The sequence below is a fragment of the Akebia trifoliata genome, chromosome 3 (genome assembly GCF_017979445.1).
Source record: "Akebia trifoliata isolate Shusen 1 chromosome 3, ASM1797944v1, whole genome shotgun sequence".
Classification (NCBI taxonomy): domain Eukaryota; kingdom Viridiplantae; phylum Streptophyta; class Magnoliopsida; order Ranunculales; family Lardizabalaceae; genus Akebia; species Akebia trifoliata.
The window spans coordinates 49,795,281-49,812,069 of record NC_141377.1 but is presented as its reverse complement, the minus strand read 5'-3'; the positions used below and the strand labels follow the sequence as shown (position 1 = coordinate 49,812,069).

General features: G+C 36.7%; 1 protein-coding gene across 1 annotated transcript; it reads right to left on the bottom strand.

Moving 5' to 3' along the window:
- Nucleotides 1-15: 15 nt before the first annotated feature.
- Nucleotides 16-14,878, bottom strand: LOC147407675 (uncharacterized). Its single transcript, XM_086436350.1, has 5 exons — nucleotides 14,714-14,878; nucleotides 14,465-14,512; nucleotides 1,872-2,624; nucleotides 1,692-1,775; nucleotides 16-372 (listed from the first exon to the last, which is right to left on the bottom strand). The coding sequence occupies exons 2-5, from the start codon at nucleotides 14,502-14,504 to the stop codon at nucleotides 272-274; spliced, it is 978 nt and encodes a 325-aa protein (XP_086292476.1). The 5' UTR covers nucleotides 14,505-14,512; nucleotides 14,714-14,878; the 3' UTR covers nucleotides 16-271.
- Nucleotides 14,879-16,789: the final 1,911 nt, after the last annotated feature.

Sequence of the window (16,789 nt, the reverse complement as noted above, 5' to 3'; positions counted from 1 at the left end):
AATTGTTCTAAAAGCTAAACCGTGCAAGTCACCTGTATTTACTCAAGAAACATTCTAGGTTCTGATACATCACTTCTCATTTAACAAATTCAAGTTTTTTATTAAAACAGCAGCAACACCTGACCTTTTATATAGTTGGAAGAGTATATCGTTCTCAATAGTTTTCTCATCTAAAATTTAAGTAGTTTTACCTAATGGTGGTGGTGGAAACACCTGATGGGAAGGATTTAATACAACATGAGAATTGTTTGTCTTGCAGTCATCCACCTTCTCACTTATCTGATCGGACTTGTTGAGTTGAAGGCAAAACAAAATGCTTTGGAGCAGACTTCCCCAAGATATTCAGACCGTTCACTCGATCATGCTCGTTCACTGCAGTAGAGAAAATACATGAGAGATAATTAAAACGAATGGTCCTTTACAGGAGCTAGGATGAATGATTGATTTACTAGTACATGATATTTTTGCAAAGTGATCTCAACAAAGTTCTAAGAAAAAATATTTTCTCAGTGAAATCAATTTCCAGAGAAAATGGTCCTGCCAATGGATTTCCACAAATTGTTAGCCAGTGTTGATCAAATCTAGGAAAATATCAAACAGAGTTAGCTATTAGTTTTGAGTATGGGAATAATTGTGAGAGAATGACATAAGGATTTTCCCATCCTGATGAGAAAATCATTTTCTTGGGTGATCAGGCTGCAGAATAGCTCCTACCAAGATGGGAAAATGAAATTCCCACAAATGCACAATCAAATACCAGCAAATCATATTTTCCTGGGAAAATTTTCTCCAACACATTCACCAGGGATAATAGAAAGCACTCCATGAAGTTTAAAGTCTGGTGGATGTTTAGAGCATTCAATTGCATTGCCTTTCAGCCTAGAAAATCTCCTATACGCAACCCACCCACGGTATGTCCTGACTCCTGACCCTCGGCTATACGTGCACTAGATGTGCGACAAGTTAATATATATATAGGCCAGATGCGAAAACACGTCAAGTATTCCCAAAAACATTGAATATAAGAGGAAAATCCGTTCTTATTTGCAGCAAACCCTTCTGTACATATTCCAGAGTTGTGCTGTAAACATGGCCGGTGTGCTTTTTTCTTCTTTTTTTTTATCAGTAAGCCTGTTTCTAATGAGTTAAGTAACTCGGTGCTAGCGGGCGAGATTTGAACTCATGACTCTGGTATCATCACCCAAAGACTTTACCAACTAAGCTAGCTGGCACCTGAAACATGGCACATGTGATTGTAAACCCAAATCATATAAAAGTAACCTACACTCCTTGTTGTATTTGTAGATGGTCTTCTCAACCACTTCTTCAATAAATTTCGTTACTTAATCATAAAAAAAAAGAACAAGGGCAGTCTAAAACTTGCATAAGAGTTACAGCCTGATCATGAAACGTGAGCTAAAACATAGACAGCAAAGAAAAAGTAGATAGTTTCAGTTCATGAGAATGAATGACACGTGAATGGGGCAAGCAAATAATATTAATTTCTCAGTTCAAGAGCATACACATACAAGCTTCCTTTTTAAGATTCAACGTTAATAATTCATGGCATTGAATGCAATGTACAAGAGTTATAAAGGGTCATAAATTTTGAACATTTCAAGATTGTTTCTTCAGAAATCGAAAGAAAAAAAGAAGCAAAAAGAGGAGTGAAAATTAAAATCATGTTTTACCTTCTTCCAGTGAGAGTTGGATTGCTCTCCTCTCCAATTCAAATGCATGTTTGCTACGGCCAATTGAGGATAAAGATCGAAGCACTTATAAAAGCCGAAAAAATGAGAGGATGGTTAGAAAAATATGAATCGAAGGAAGCATTGTATTTAAAGCAGGTTCAATGAAATTGGAAGACTTACTTTGGCCATATTCCTCCAGACTTGAATGGTCACAGTTCCTCAAGTGTGTCTGCAATAGAAGGAACCGCTCTTTCCAGTGTTGATCATTTGTCCCCGTGGAGTTACCTGGACGAGGAATCCCAGAAGTAACTGCAGGATAATTTGGTTCTACAACGGAAATTTTCCTAAGAAGCTTCCCAGGAATAGGAACAGAAGGTCCTCCAGATGAGGTCATGAAAGAAGTCATTGGAACAGGTGTGAACGCCGAAAAACAGGAAATCTTTGGCCCCTCAATCTTGGATCTTTGCCGAGGTGTTACATGTTCCGGGTGGTTAAATTGTCTTGATTGTGGACAATCAGCATTGCCATTCATATCGTCACAATTGTTGTTCTTGACGAATTCCTGTTCAGATTTCCTACGGGCATAAACAAGATTTGCATTCATGCCACTACTGCTAGGACACTGGTGGGAAGGAGGGGGGCTCTGAGTGCATTCGGGTGTGGGTCTCTTGATGCCAGAAACCTTGATGACATCCGTAACGGTGCCTCTATCCTTCTGACAAGGAGAATTTCCCATGGGTTTGGGTGCCATGATTCTGTTATCATTCTGTAAATCTCTCAATGCTGTCTTCTTTGCCGCTATCAGTTGTTGCTTATCGCAATTAGGTAAGCTAGTTCCAGAGTTGGCTAGCCCATACTCATTGAATTTAGAGTCGATCATTTGTTGAACCATAAGGAATGCTCCACTTCTACCAGCAAATTCTAAGAAATTTCCTGGGGATCCACAAATCAAAGATGATGGCTCAAACCAACTAAACTACTCTTGTAGTTACAGCTACCTATAATAAGTAATAGGTACATGATGACAAAATTTGCACAAATACGTATAATTCCAGGGTGTGGCTGTAACTGTGACAGGTTTATACAAGTTTATATTGTTACCAACATAGTTCTATAGATACACAAATCTAGCAAGTATCCTTCTTGCTTTGTGTTGTGGATCTTGACATATTCAAGGCACGATTTGCATAAAAGATAAAAATCTCTTAGGCAGACTTAAAATCATATATTCTCAAGGAACATTTTCATGAAAATTATTCTTATGTTAGAGACTAATGTAGAAATAATTATCATATTCACTAATGAATATTCGGTTATTGAAACTACTACAGGAAATAACATAAATAGAAACACATATGCCAAGTAAAAAATAAAGTCATTCGAAAAACCTTTAAGGACCAATGATACTGTAGATGGTGCAAAATGAATCAGCCCACGTGTGTGCCACTTGGACTGACCATTAGTGAGGTGGAAAAACAATCAACATGGGGGGACTCAAAGGACATAGATTTGGAGGGCAAAAGATCATTAGACCCACACAATTGCCCATTCGACATATTTTATATAAGAAATACATTAAATTGTGGGTCATTGGATGAGAGGCATTATAGTCAATTCATGCTACTCTAATCTACAAATAGGATATTAGGGCAACAAAGGAGAGGAGCTCCTTTATAATCCTAACCTCATCTCCTTCCTTCTCTCTCATGGAACCCCTCCAACATGTTCTTCACCCTTAAACTCATTCAACGACCCCCAAACGGCAATCTTCTTGATGTAGGTGGGGTGTCAGATCCCCATCAAGATATCCCATATCAACCAATAAAGGGCAGACAGGTGATCAACCAAGAATAGAGTCATACCATAAGCAAACCCTAGCAAAGACCAACCTCTATGACAAGGGATTTCCATCTTGAGTTGACCTAGAGAATGTTTCTATAGTCCCAAATGGTGACGATATTATATCGTCACATCCCATGGTTTAATGGAGAACTAATTAATTAAATGGTATAACAAGATGATCAAAACAAACAACCAATAGTGTAAGTTGGTAATCCAACAAAAAAGCACAAACAAGCAACCATGGTGTATGTTGGTAATCCAACAAAGCGCAAACAAGGATGAAACAAACTGTTTCTTTTAAATGGCAAATTAGTGGCTTTCATGTCTCTCTAAGATTACAGTCATGGTAAAACCTCAGCTTATTCAATCATGAAGGACTCCGAAGCACACAAATTATCTATAATTCTAATATAATAATCTAATCAGAATAATAGAGATAACTAATTGAAGGCTGATTATGCATGACAACAATTATGAAACCGTGGAAAATGCTCTGCGAATAATAGAGGAAGTCGTCACAATCAGATTTTTTTTTTTTTTTATAAGTATAAAGATTTTATAAATAAAGAGAAAAGTACACAGAAGGCCGAGATAGCCCCCAAAACAGAAGAAACAGAAAACAAACCGAAGGAAGAAGAGCTAAACTAAGACAAACAGACTATGAAAACATTAGATTTGCATCTAATTTGACTTTTGAAGATCTCTGTGACAAAACTTATCATAAAAAATAAAAAATAAAAAGATCTCTGTGACAAAAAGAACATTCTTGATGCTCATTTAATAAAGAGACCAAACACACAATGTCCAAAGCATAGGGAGTACAAACAGTAGTTATCGTCAGGGGCGGATCCAGGATTTCATTCATGTGGGGGGCAACCAAGAGTAGAAAAAAAAAATGTGGGGACAATTAAGAATGAAAAAAATAGTTGTTGGGGCAACTAAGAGTGGAAAAAAAAATTGTGTGGGCAATAGTGGCAAATTTCTTTATCCACCGCTAAAATCTGTCGCAATAGCACGTTAATCCATAGAATTTTTGTGGGGGCAAGTGCCCTCACAGCCCCCACTCTAAATCCGCCCCTGGTCATCGTGGAAATTGACCCAGATGTATGATTATAATCTATCCCACTCCACAAAAATTGAGGTTTAGCACAAGAACTCCACGTTCAATAGACACATCCACAAATTCACAGACAACCTGGACGACATATCAGGAAGAAGAGGAAAACACATCTATGACTTTTGAGAAAGCGAACAAAGTCCCTGCATGATAGTTTACCATTGAGGACAAAGGTTAACTTCTTGATGAGGTAAGTACCAGTTCACCATGGTGACTAGAAGAGGAATTAACAAGATAGGATTTGAAATCTGACACTAGTGAATCATAAGGAGCAACAAAAATCCCTATATATCCTGAACCTCGAGATTAGGGGCACACGCTACATCTGGAGGACAACAAAATCATATATTATAGTCGTAAATTTTGAATTTTGATGGAAGCAGCATCGTAGAAACTAGAAAGCATCCAAGAAAAAGTTTTAAATACTAGATTTAAAGAAAAGGACATTCTCATTTGCTCATACTAGACAGTCCGACAGTACTAACTCTTTGGAGGGTAACCTGGGATTGAATCTACAACTCATGGTTGCAGAAAATAAGATCAATCCAGTGATCAACATGCAGCCAGGGCAGGATTTGTCTTATTGCCAAGGTTCCAAGGGAGGCAACTCCATTTTCCACATTTGAGAATTGAGATATTATTAATTGTTTTCCCTCGTTCCATAGGAGGATAAAAAGAAATAGATATATGGAAAAGTTTGAAGAGTATCGTAACTCCAAGCCTCCAATAACCTACCCATATATGCCAGATTTGAGGTCGTGTAAGAGAACTCACTTTGATCTAGGCTGTCAGTTCTGTGTTTCTATAGGAATACTTTTTGCAGAGCAAAGGAAAGGGGAGTGGAGGAGGTGGCAAGTGTAACCCTATCAATGGGAATGTATATGAGATTATGCATAACGTATTATAAAACCCAAACCAAGGTTACTGAGATGAGCTTGAAAATATACCCACAATTGAATTATAAAACCCAAACCAAGGTAACTAGTGCCACTTAGTTAAATGGTAAGATGTGTGGAGAGTTGTTCCCACATCCTAGGTTCTAACCCCCTTGAACCCATACTTCTTATGCTAACCATTAACCCATCTTCACCTATCAAAAAAAAAAAAAAAACCCAAACCAAGGTTGTAAAAATAGTGACACTTGTCATGCAGTTCAGCTATACCACCAGAAGGAAAAGATAAACACTTAAAAATGATCCAGGTGGCAACTTAAAACAATCACATAAGATCTTAGATATACAACACTTTACATAAAAGTAACACCATGAATAAGACTATCCTCCCATTTACGTCAAAAAATGACAATACAATGAATTTCTAGGCTAGATATTCATATCAGCAATGAATTTCTTGATGACAGAAGCCAATACCAAGTTACAACAAACCAGATAATGCATGTTTTAATAAGCAAAATAGCATAGTTAAGAAATGTTTGCTTGCTCATTTTCAATCTACAAATTGCCCCCTAGCACTTAATGAAGTAAAATCAATACCTGCCTTAAAAAGTTTTCAAAATACCCAAAAAAATTTGTAGCCAAAACCATTTTGTCATTTTCATGATAGCATGACAATTGAAATCCAAAAGCACTATTTTTGTCACCATTGCATGGAAGTTAAATGCCTTGCAAATCCACTCACCAAGGAACACCCATGTTCCAAACTCGGCAGCAATCCTACATGGATCCCACATAGTTGCAAATGACAATACTAGTATGTAAATGCTGTTGGAAAATATTTTGAATATGGGATTAAAATGGAGGAAAAAATAAAAGGGAAATTGTTAAGCTTCCAAGGTCAGAATAAGTGTGATATCTTTAAAAAAGATTCTGTCCCCCTTAAAGTCAAATGAATCCATGAGTGCACAAAGGGTTGTGGACAAACTGTTTCCAGGATACAATGAATGTACAGATCTGTTACTGTAATTTGGATTCTGCGCAATCCAACCACAGCCCGAACACCCTTAGCAGGATGCAGAATAATGCTCGTAATCCTTTAAGAAATCGGTTTTCTCTATGTATCTTCTTGTGTCTCTTTTGACCCATATCAGACCTGCATTTATAGATCTGCAGGTGTTCCTTAAGGGCCTGGTTTGGGTCAGTCCAAACCGACACAACCTTTCATGCTCACACCAGCCCAACTAGCTGCCGTGCCATGCCCATTCACATAGTTTTGTAGTTGGCTCCAAACCAACACAACTATTCGCACCCAATCAAACAATGGGCAGTCCGATCTGAACCAACGCACCACTTTGTGATCAATGGTACAACAGACGATCAAACAGATGAGATCAATAAACCCCAATAACCAACAAGTCAACCACTGGTGTGACACGTAAATAGAAAAGGCTCCCCAGTTCCTCTCAACGATGCATAAGTGCAAATTGCACCTCAAAAGTGCACTATGCACACACACGTGTGCAATCACGATCGTGGCTTCACACTAGTACAACCAGGAAGATAATGAGAATATCGATTTATTACCAGATTGATCTTCTATACCTTATCCAATGAGGGACCAAACCATTAGAAAGAAAAATATAAGATTCCATAGATTTACTTTAGTTCAAAATTTTCAAAGTAAACTATATCAAGGTGCACCATAAGCGTAGATCTTGAACCGAAGACAAAGAAGGTCTGGCATATCTAACACAATTTTTTTTCTAAGATTCTAGATGCACTTAAACGTGCACATTTATGACCTAATGCATACATCCAGATTCATAAGAGCTTTAGGGATGATCAAATTTAGGTCTCCTGAGTTGAGATCTAGTTTTCTTACATAAGCAAGGCACCCACACACTTTTTTTTTTGAAAAGTATAATATATTGATCAAAGAAAAGAAAAGGCACCAACACACTTTGAAACAACTCAAAATGACCGGATATTAAACCAGGGTTCATAGGAGGTCTTATCTAATTCTTGTAGGGTACCCTATTTAAAGTAAAATATGTATATAATAATGATTTTCCCAATAAGTTAAATGGAAAATTAGAACTAATAAACATACAATTAACCATTTCAACAAGGGTTTTATTCTTTAGTTCAACGACTATTTTGTTGCGGTGAATAAAAATGTCATAATTTGATGGATTATCTCATGAGATTGACAATACTTGATTAACTCGTTAGACCCATATTTGCCTCTACGGTTAGATTTTAATACCTAATTGGGTCTCTACTTCAACGCAATAAATTAAGAACTTATTAAACACTTCATCTTTACATTTCATTAAGTAAATGCATACAATATCTGTAGTCGTTTATGAAGATAATAAAACATTTGTTACCCCCCACACTACAAGATATTTTTAAGATCACATACATCACTATGAACAAAGACACGGATTTTAGACTTGCGCTTTACACTTCGAAAAGGATTTTTAGTTATTATAGATTGAGTGCAAATCTGATATATATCTTGGTGATTATTATTACATTTAGAAATCAATCCTAAATTAGCCATATATTTTATAGAACAATAATTTATATCCCCTAATCTACCATGTCACAAATCATATGATTCAGAAATATAAGCAAAAGATGAAGAATCCATTGAGTTTAACTTGACCATCCCATTACAAGAATAACCATTTCCAATGAAGACCCCGTTCTTGGATAAGATGAACTTATCAGGCACATTCACCATTTAAAACCTCTCTTATTGAGAAGGTCAACGGATGTCAGATTCTTACACATGTCAAGAACATGATTACATCAGCAAGCCTTATAACCTCTCCAGGGGTGAATTTGGGTTCCACGGTGCCCTTACCAACAACTTTGGGGCATTAGTTGGTGCCCATTTTTACTACATTCTCGTCACCAACAGTCTCATAAGTCTTAAAAAGACTTCTATCCTTCGAGATACGTATGATTGCTCATGTATCAAGCCACCAACCATTCTTGTTTGCAACATGATTTGCCTCAGACACCTTTGCTATGAGGTGTCTTCAGCTGCATTCACTTCCTTCACTTGTTTCTTTTTATCATGATAATCTCAAGAATAATTTTCAGGTTTGTTACAGGTGTAACAATTTCCTTTCTATGTCTTGTTGTTGGTATCAACTGTAGTTTTGAACTCTTGGGATTATTTAGGTGCCACATTATTTTTTGAATTACTTGTGCCACTTTCAACAGACTCACTTTGGTATTTGTCTCCAATTGCTCATCATTTTTATCTCAGATCCGATAATCTTCCTCAACTCGAAGGTGATGTTGGAGAGACTTCAAAGTATATCTCCTCTCATCATGCTTCACTTTGTTTTTATAATCTTTCAATGGTGGAGGAAATTTAGAGATAATTACCTCCACAAGGAATTTCTCAAGAATTCAAATCTGGTTTAAGATCTCCAACAATTAATTGCACTTCATGCACTGGTGCAATAACTGATTTGTAGTTAATAAAATCAACACAGTTGAAACTAGGTATTTTTCGTTATTTGCCCACTTAATTATGTATTTGTTATCTAAACTTTTCCACAGTTCCTTTGCCAAGGTGGATATTCAATATGCATCTTAGATGGATTTGAACAATGCATTTAAAATGTGCCCCTTGCATAGGAAATCATCCTCCTGTTATGATGCTTTTCCTTTAATACAAAGTTGCCATCAGGTGTTAACTCAAGAATTGTCTCCAAATCATCTTCTAAAAATTATGCAACCTCTAGTTTTGTAAGAAAGAACGACACATTTTGTTGCCAACAAATACATTTTTGACCTTTAAACCGATCTAATCGAACAAGGTCCAGGTTTATTACTTGGATGGAATGCACACTTGAAGCTTCCGTATTTCGAAGTTTGTTCACTAATTGTTGGAAAATATTTCAAAATGGGATTAAAATGGAGGCAAAAATGAAAAGAAATCGTTAAGCTTCTAAGGCTCAAACAAGTGTGATATTTTTATATTTTTACAATAGATTTCTCCCCCCTTCTGGTCGAATCCACAATTGCACAAAGGGTATTAACAAGATTCCCCGGGAGTGACTTAAATTGAACTATGACCAATAGAAAACGGAACCATGGAAAAATTCCCTTCCATTATATCTGTACTCCATATTTATCTTTATTCTATCTTGCTCTTTTCCATGAAACATTCTTATCTCAGTTTCCTCATTGTGTATCAACATATACACCGAACAAGAAAGACCCAAATTTGACGCATCAAAGAGTATAAAGTTACACCATTTTGGTGGTATTGTGATGCTGTTAATCTTTACGCAGAACAGACCCATGTAGCCCGTTTTAAATAAGTTTAACAAGTAATACAAACAAGTTCACATGAAACCAAAATTGATTTTCTAAGCAACAGCAACAAAATCTCCATCTGAGCTTCTTCCAAATGAATTATGCTAATTCTTATTTATCCTACTCACCCTGCAAATCACCTAAGGATTTGATTTATTCTTATCTATCCAACTCACCTACCAACTCATCTAAGGATTTTCTGTTTTATCTGTCCTTGAACTTCTATGCAATCCTATAAATCATGGGACTGCTTTGGTTGTAACAGTAGTATATATTCTCCGTAGATTCTATGTAAAACTTAATGAAAATTACAACTAAGTTGACATGGCATATCAGAGCTGTAGGCCAGACAATCAATCCTACCACTGTTTTCAACCTATTCCCCTTGTTGTGTTTTTCTTTCTAACAGCGTCTTCATCATGTCAACAATTGCACGAGCAAAGTCCAACAACAATCCTTTTTATCTCCATACATCCAACAACCCTCGTAATGTACTCATCTCCAAGCTATTCAATGGAGACAATTATTCTACCTGGGTTTGTGCCATGAGGATGGCACTCTCTGCAATTCGGGTTCGTCAACAGACCCTTACCTCGACCCAATGCTAGATCACATTCTTATGCATCTTGGGTAAGATGCAATAACATGGTATTATCATGGATCCTTAATTCCATTTCTGCAGGACTCTGTGATAGCATCTTCTATGCTGATTTAGCTTTCGTTGTGTGGAACGATCTTCACAAGCAATTTTCTCAAGGCAATGCTGTAAAGATTTATCACTTCCGGCATGCAATCATCACCCAATACCTGATTACCAACATGTTGGCATTTCTTCATCCATCACCCAACCGAAACAAATTAATAATGTTGTTGATCCATGTCTCCCCTCATCTCAACCTACACCATTCTCACATATTTCAGTAGATCATGTTGCTCCTCACAACCAACTTGTTCATTGCTCTACTCGAGCTCATTATCTTGAAGATTATGAATGCTCTACAGCAGTTCGCCTCTCGTCCCAATCGTTCTCCTCTGAGATACGTGACAGAAACCATCTCTATGCTATTTCCTAGGGGTGTCAATGGATAGCCGAAATCCGAATCCGAATTCGAATTTGAAAAATCGGATATTATTCGAAATTTTCGGTTATCAGTGTCGGATTCGGATGTTATTTTAACATTCGAATGAGTTTCGGATACGAATTCGGATGTTACGAAATCCGATTCGATAATATCCGCTCCGATTTAAATATATGTGTTACGTATTCATGTTACACAACAAAACTTATTATTATTATTATTATTATATCTTCTTATGTATTCTTACTACACAACTAAATTTAACTTTCAATGTTATCTTCTATCTCAACAAAAACGCAAAAACCAGCAGCAGGTGAGTTTCGACTGTGCGAGCTCTGTAGCCACCCTCTTCTTCGGCCGACGAGCATCAAAGTAGGTACTCTCTCTCTCTCTCTCTCTCTCCTCTCTCTCTCTCTCTCTCTCTCTCTCACACACACACACACACACACAGAGTAAAACCCTTTTATTCGAATTTTTCATCCTTTTTTTTTTTCAAAAAATCAAAGTTCATTTGATTTTAAAACTGAAATAGGTTGAAGATTTTGAAAAAAATAGGAAAATTGATTTGGTTTTTACAGATTGAAGATGATGGTATAGATGAATCTAATTTTTGTAGGGTTTTCATCGAATCGGATATTATCAAATATCCGATATATTTTTCGAATTCAAATTCAAATCTTGGTTAGTGATATCTGATCGGATTCGAATTCGAATTCGGATATCAATAGGTTTTTTCGAATTGGAATATAGCACTATCCGATTGGATATCTATCCATTGACAGCCCTACTATTTCCAATTATTTATCTTATGCTAATCTTTCTTATCGATGCCAAACCTTTCTTACAGGTATCTCAAGCATCAAAGATCCTAAAAATTTTGACGAAGCTATGAAGGAGTCACATTGGAGAGAGGCCATGGCCACTGAGATTAGTGTTTAGGAAGTCAACAACACTTGTACACTCGTGCCTCTTCCACCAGCCGAGAAACTCATTGTTTGTAAATAGATATACAAAACTAAACTTCGGGCCAATGGAACCATCGAAAGATTAAAAGCAAAGCTCATCGCTAAAGGGTTTAGTCAACTAGAAGGCCTAGATTACCATGAGACATACGCTCTGGTAGCCAAGTTAGTTGCCATGCATGTTCTTCTTGCAATTGCTGCCATCAAAGACTGGTCATTAAATCAACTAGATGTTAACAATGCCTTTTTGCACAGTGACTTGTAGGAAGATGACTACATGACCATCCCCCCAGATTTTGACAAAAGGGGGAGACACGGGTTTGCATATTGAACAAATCCCTCAATAGACTCAAAAAATGGCCTAGAAATTGGTTTGCAAAAAGCACTTTTAACTGTATTAATTAGCAGTAATAAGGAAAGTGATCTTGAAATACATTGAGAGGGAGGGGTCAACAGTCAACTGAAACCTATTTGTTGATTACAAACAAAACAAAAGGGCCCACCATTTGGAATCAGGCATTATTTGTGGTGGATGAACTAGGGCATGTCTTGTTCATCATTTTGCTCTACATATACATTATAGATATAATAACTTGGATCCAAAAGTCTAAAATCCAAATATTATTTACATATTCTCCCCTAAAATTGAACAAACTCTATCAAAATCTTAATTTTTCAACTTTGGTAGGATTTCTCTTTAGAAAGTAGGGCTGTCAACTATCGGGTTTGGATCGGAATGGTTTCTAATTGGTATCATTCTGATTATAAATTTATTAAATCCAGACCCTGTTCCTAGTTGTATAGATTAGGTTCATATAAAATAATATCAGAGTTAGCACCATATCTAAAGTTTGTTGAGACAATGAGGTTGGGTACTCGACAAGGGTTTTTTTGAAATTTAACTTGGCAAATGTTAATTGGAGATTTGTTTGTTTAAGTAAATGTTCTTTCTAATCTTGTTTTTTGTTGGTTAGTTAAATTTAATGTAGAATATGTTTTGGAATTCTTGATGTTTCAAGGTTTAGGAGTTTGGGATTTGTTGATCTTATACTAGCCTTGATATTTGGGAGGATTCGATCAATGTATCTTTATATTTGTTATGGGTATTTCATTTCCAATTCAAGATATTTTGATTGCTAATTGTTCTTTATAGTTGGATTTCACAGTGTGTTGCCCTAATTATCGTTCAACATATCGCATCCCCCATCCTGTTTTGCCCATTACGTTCTACATCTTTTTTCTGCTTTCCCCTTGCCTAAGTTTTACTTATCCATATGACATCATAAGTCTGTAATTGCAAATCTACCTGTCAATGGACAGTAAAATAGCATGGTACAAATCTACACATGCAAGTCATTAGGAAGTAAGATTTAAAAAAGTTCAATACCACTGCATTGTCCCAGATTCACCTTTTCTAGGCAAAACAGAATATGGGAGACTTGTTGGCAGATTAAGCTTTTCTAAGCTTGAATTTCTTGCATTTGTAGTTTTCATGTTCCCATTGAGCAAAATAACAAATTAGATGATACTACTGAAGAACCTTTGGCTGATCCATCACAATATGGGAGACTTGTTGGCAGATTAATCTGCCTAACCATTACGAAACCTGACATCGACTTCTCAGACAATATCCTTAGCCAATTCATGTGCCAACCCCGCAAACCACACACGGATGTCGTTATGTGAGTACTTTGCTATCTCAAATGATCTCCTGGCAAAGGAACTCTTCTATCTAGCAGCAGCCCATTGGAAATATCCACATACTTTGATTCGAATTGGGCGAGTTTTCCATTGACTCGTTAGTCCACTAGAAGATATTGCATATTCCTTGGGTTAAGTCCCATTTGTTGGAAAACTAAGAAGCAACATACCGTTTCTAGGTCATCTGCTGAAGATGAATACCGCTCAACGGCAGCAACCACATGTGAAGTTACTTGGCTGCAACACCTTCTACGTGATCTTGGTGTTGTTTTAAAGGATCTTGCTACTTATATTTTGTGACAATCAAGCTTTCCTTCACATACCAGCCAATCTAGTCTACCATAAACAAACGAAACATATAAAAATAGACTATCATCTAGTACATAAAAAGCTTCAAGCAGGGTACATACGAACAAACAAATTATGTTCCTTATACTCAACAACGAGCCAATGTCGTCACTAAGGCTCTAGGAAGGGATCAATTCATCTGGTTAGCAAGTTGGGCATTTCAGACATTCAAGCACCAAGTTGAGGAGGAGTATTGGGCTTAGCCTTATCTATCCTACTCACGCTGCAAAACACATGAGGATCTGATTTATACTAATCTATTAAACTCATCAAATGATTTTCCGTTTTATCTTTTCTTGTACTTATATACAATCCCATAAATTGTGAGAATGTTTTGATTGTAACAGTAGTATATATGCTCTCTAAATTCTATGTAATGCTTAATGAAAATTACAACTTCTTTTAACCAAGTTGACAATACCACACACACACACACGTGCGCACACGCAATTGTAAAAAAATAAAAATAAAAAAAGGATATTACCTCCTTTCACCGCCACCAACATACCCAAATCAAACTCCATCAAAATCCCTAAAAAATCCATAAATTCATACCCAGAGAAGAAATAAAGCAAATAAAGGCACCTAGATTTCCCAAAAATACACTATTTTCATAATCGAATGTCTCAAGCATCGTTAATCGCAGAAAAAAGTGTTCAATCACATTAAAAACGGAATGGAACTTCGAATCAAAACAAACACAGAAATTACAGAGATCCAATAAGAAAATTACCTAGTTGAGCATTGCAACCCAATCGAATAGACTCAAAGAGAGAGAGATAGCGAGAGAGTTGGGGTTTCAGAGAGAGAGAGAGAGTTGGGGTTTCGAGAGAGAGAGAGTTGGGGTTTCGAAAAGTGGCAGCTTTGGCTCCAACGGAATCAAAAACGAGTCTTTCTAATTCGTTTAATATAATTGATTTTTTAATTAATAAAATAAAATAAAATAAATTAGTTTTCAATCTTAATCCAAAAATATTACTATTCTGTGTACTGGCGGGAAAGAATGCGCCTTTTCTGACTTCCCAGGGGTGTGTTAGCGTCATCCTTCTTCCATCATCCTTATCGTAGAATTACGCCAACCCATGGATTTTACCTTGTGTGCATCTTTAGGAATATCTAACGTTCAATACCTAAGGACGACGAATTGGGATGACAGTAAAAAGGAAATAATGTCTTGAGGTGCTCTAAGACATTGTTTAATAAATTTGAAGGACAAATTTCACTTCAAAATTAGTATCCAACCGATAGCTGTGATGGGGAGATTTTTCTAATACATTTGATCTCATAAGATGAGTCGCCCACTCCATCCTTCCAACCATAATTTTCCATTTTGAATCTCGCCCGACTCCAAATCTAGCGAGGTAAGATCTCCACCACCAGTTGTTTTAATGGCAGAAAGGAAATATGGTCATTGTCTTCCCTTGCATGGAGGCATATAAGACTTTTGAAGATTTTGGATGAAGAGCTAGCCATTAATATGGAGTACTAAGGAACTTAAAACATTGAAGCAAAATGAATGATTGATTAATCAATGACCTAGCTGTGGAGTCCATTTCAGTCACTCACAACCTTGAAAGATGACACGTGTCCTCAAACAGTCCATTACAAATCGACCTAAGCATCTGTGAAAAATACTAATTAAGGCACGAGAACTAAGACTGTAACATCCGGGCTCCAACTCGAGGCTTTCCAAAGTAAGAAGTAAGACCCTGATTTAAAGGCTTTTCATATGACGAGGAAAGCATTGAATATAATATGACAGCGAATTCAAGGCAGTCTAAATTGTACCCCAAGAGAGAAATATTTGCATTGAATACAATATCCACTAATACTTATTAGAACAGTACTGACAACGATAAGCCCTGACTCACCAACCCCAAAAACGATGAAATCAGTTCAACTCATCAATTAATGTCTTAAGATATTTTTTAATCAAGTTCAAGTGCCAACATTAATGAGTTGTGAAGCAAAATCCAAGAGCGCAACCAACTAGCCAGCTCATGACCTAATTAGCTTATACACCTGGGCAAACCATGTAGTGGCACTTGTCTGAACTCGAGACTATAAAACTCCCACTCAAAGTAAGGAAATGGGTGGAATTTTTCTTCAAAAAAGTAAGTATAATTCAATCACACCCCTGAAATTTACTATTCGTCATATTCTCCATATTTACATACTCTGAATTTTCATTTAAACGTCTTTACTATTTCTGACTTGATCTTCGGAGAATCTTTGGCAGGCACTACACCACGGCCTCAACCTTCTCTACTCAAATCTTCTGAAGCTTGGATCCAGTTGTACCACTAGGAGTTGAGGCATACAATTAAGGAAGCACCAATCCATAGATTATATGTACGTTCATGTACCACTAATTTTATTATAAACAAAATAAATTTATTAGTCAGATACCAGTCAAAGAAAGCCCGATTCTTATAGGATCTTTAAGATAGTTAACTGGACCCTAAAATGATCAGGTCCATAATGGTAGACGCAAAACTGACTAATTGGCTTCGATACTTCGGGTAATTGGGTACCCATTGACACCCCTAGTTGTAGTCAAAACAGATTGCATAATGGTCCCTACATTCATTAAAAGTACATAACCACCCATGCACGATGGTATCCAAAGTTTACTGGTTTTATTTCAAAACTAATGGCACTAGTGCGTAGTGTGAGAGTGGAAGCAAGAGCCCGGGCCAATGTATCTTAAGGTGTAGAGCTCTATCCGAAGGACAACTTTTCTCCTTGTATTTTACCTACTCAATCACAGCTTACAATATCACAAAGATGAAAAAAAAAATCCTGTACT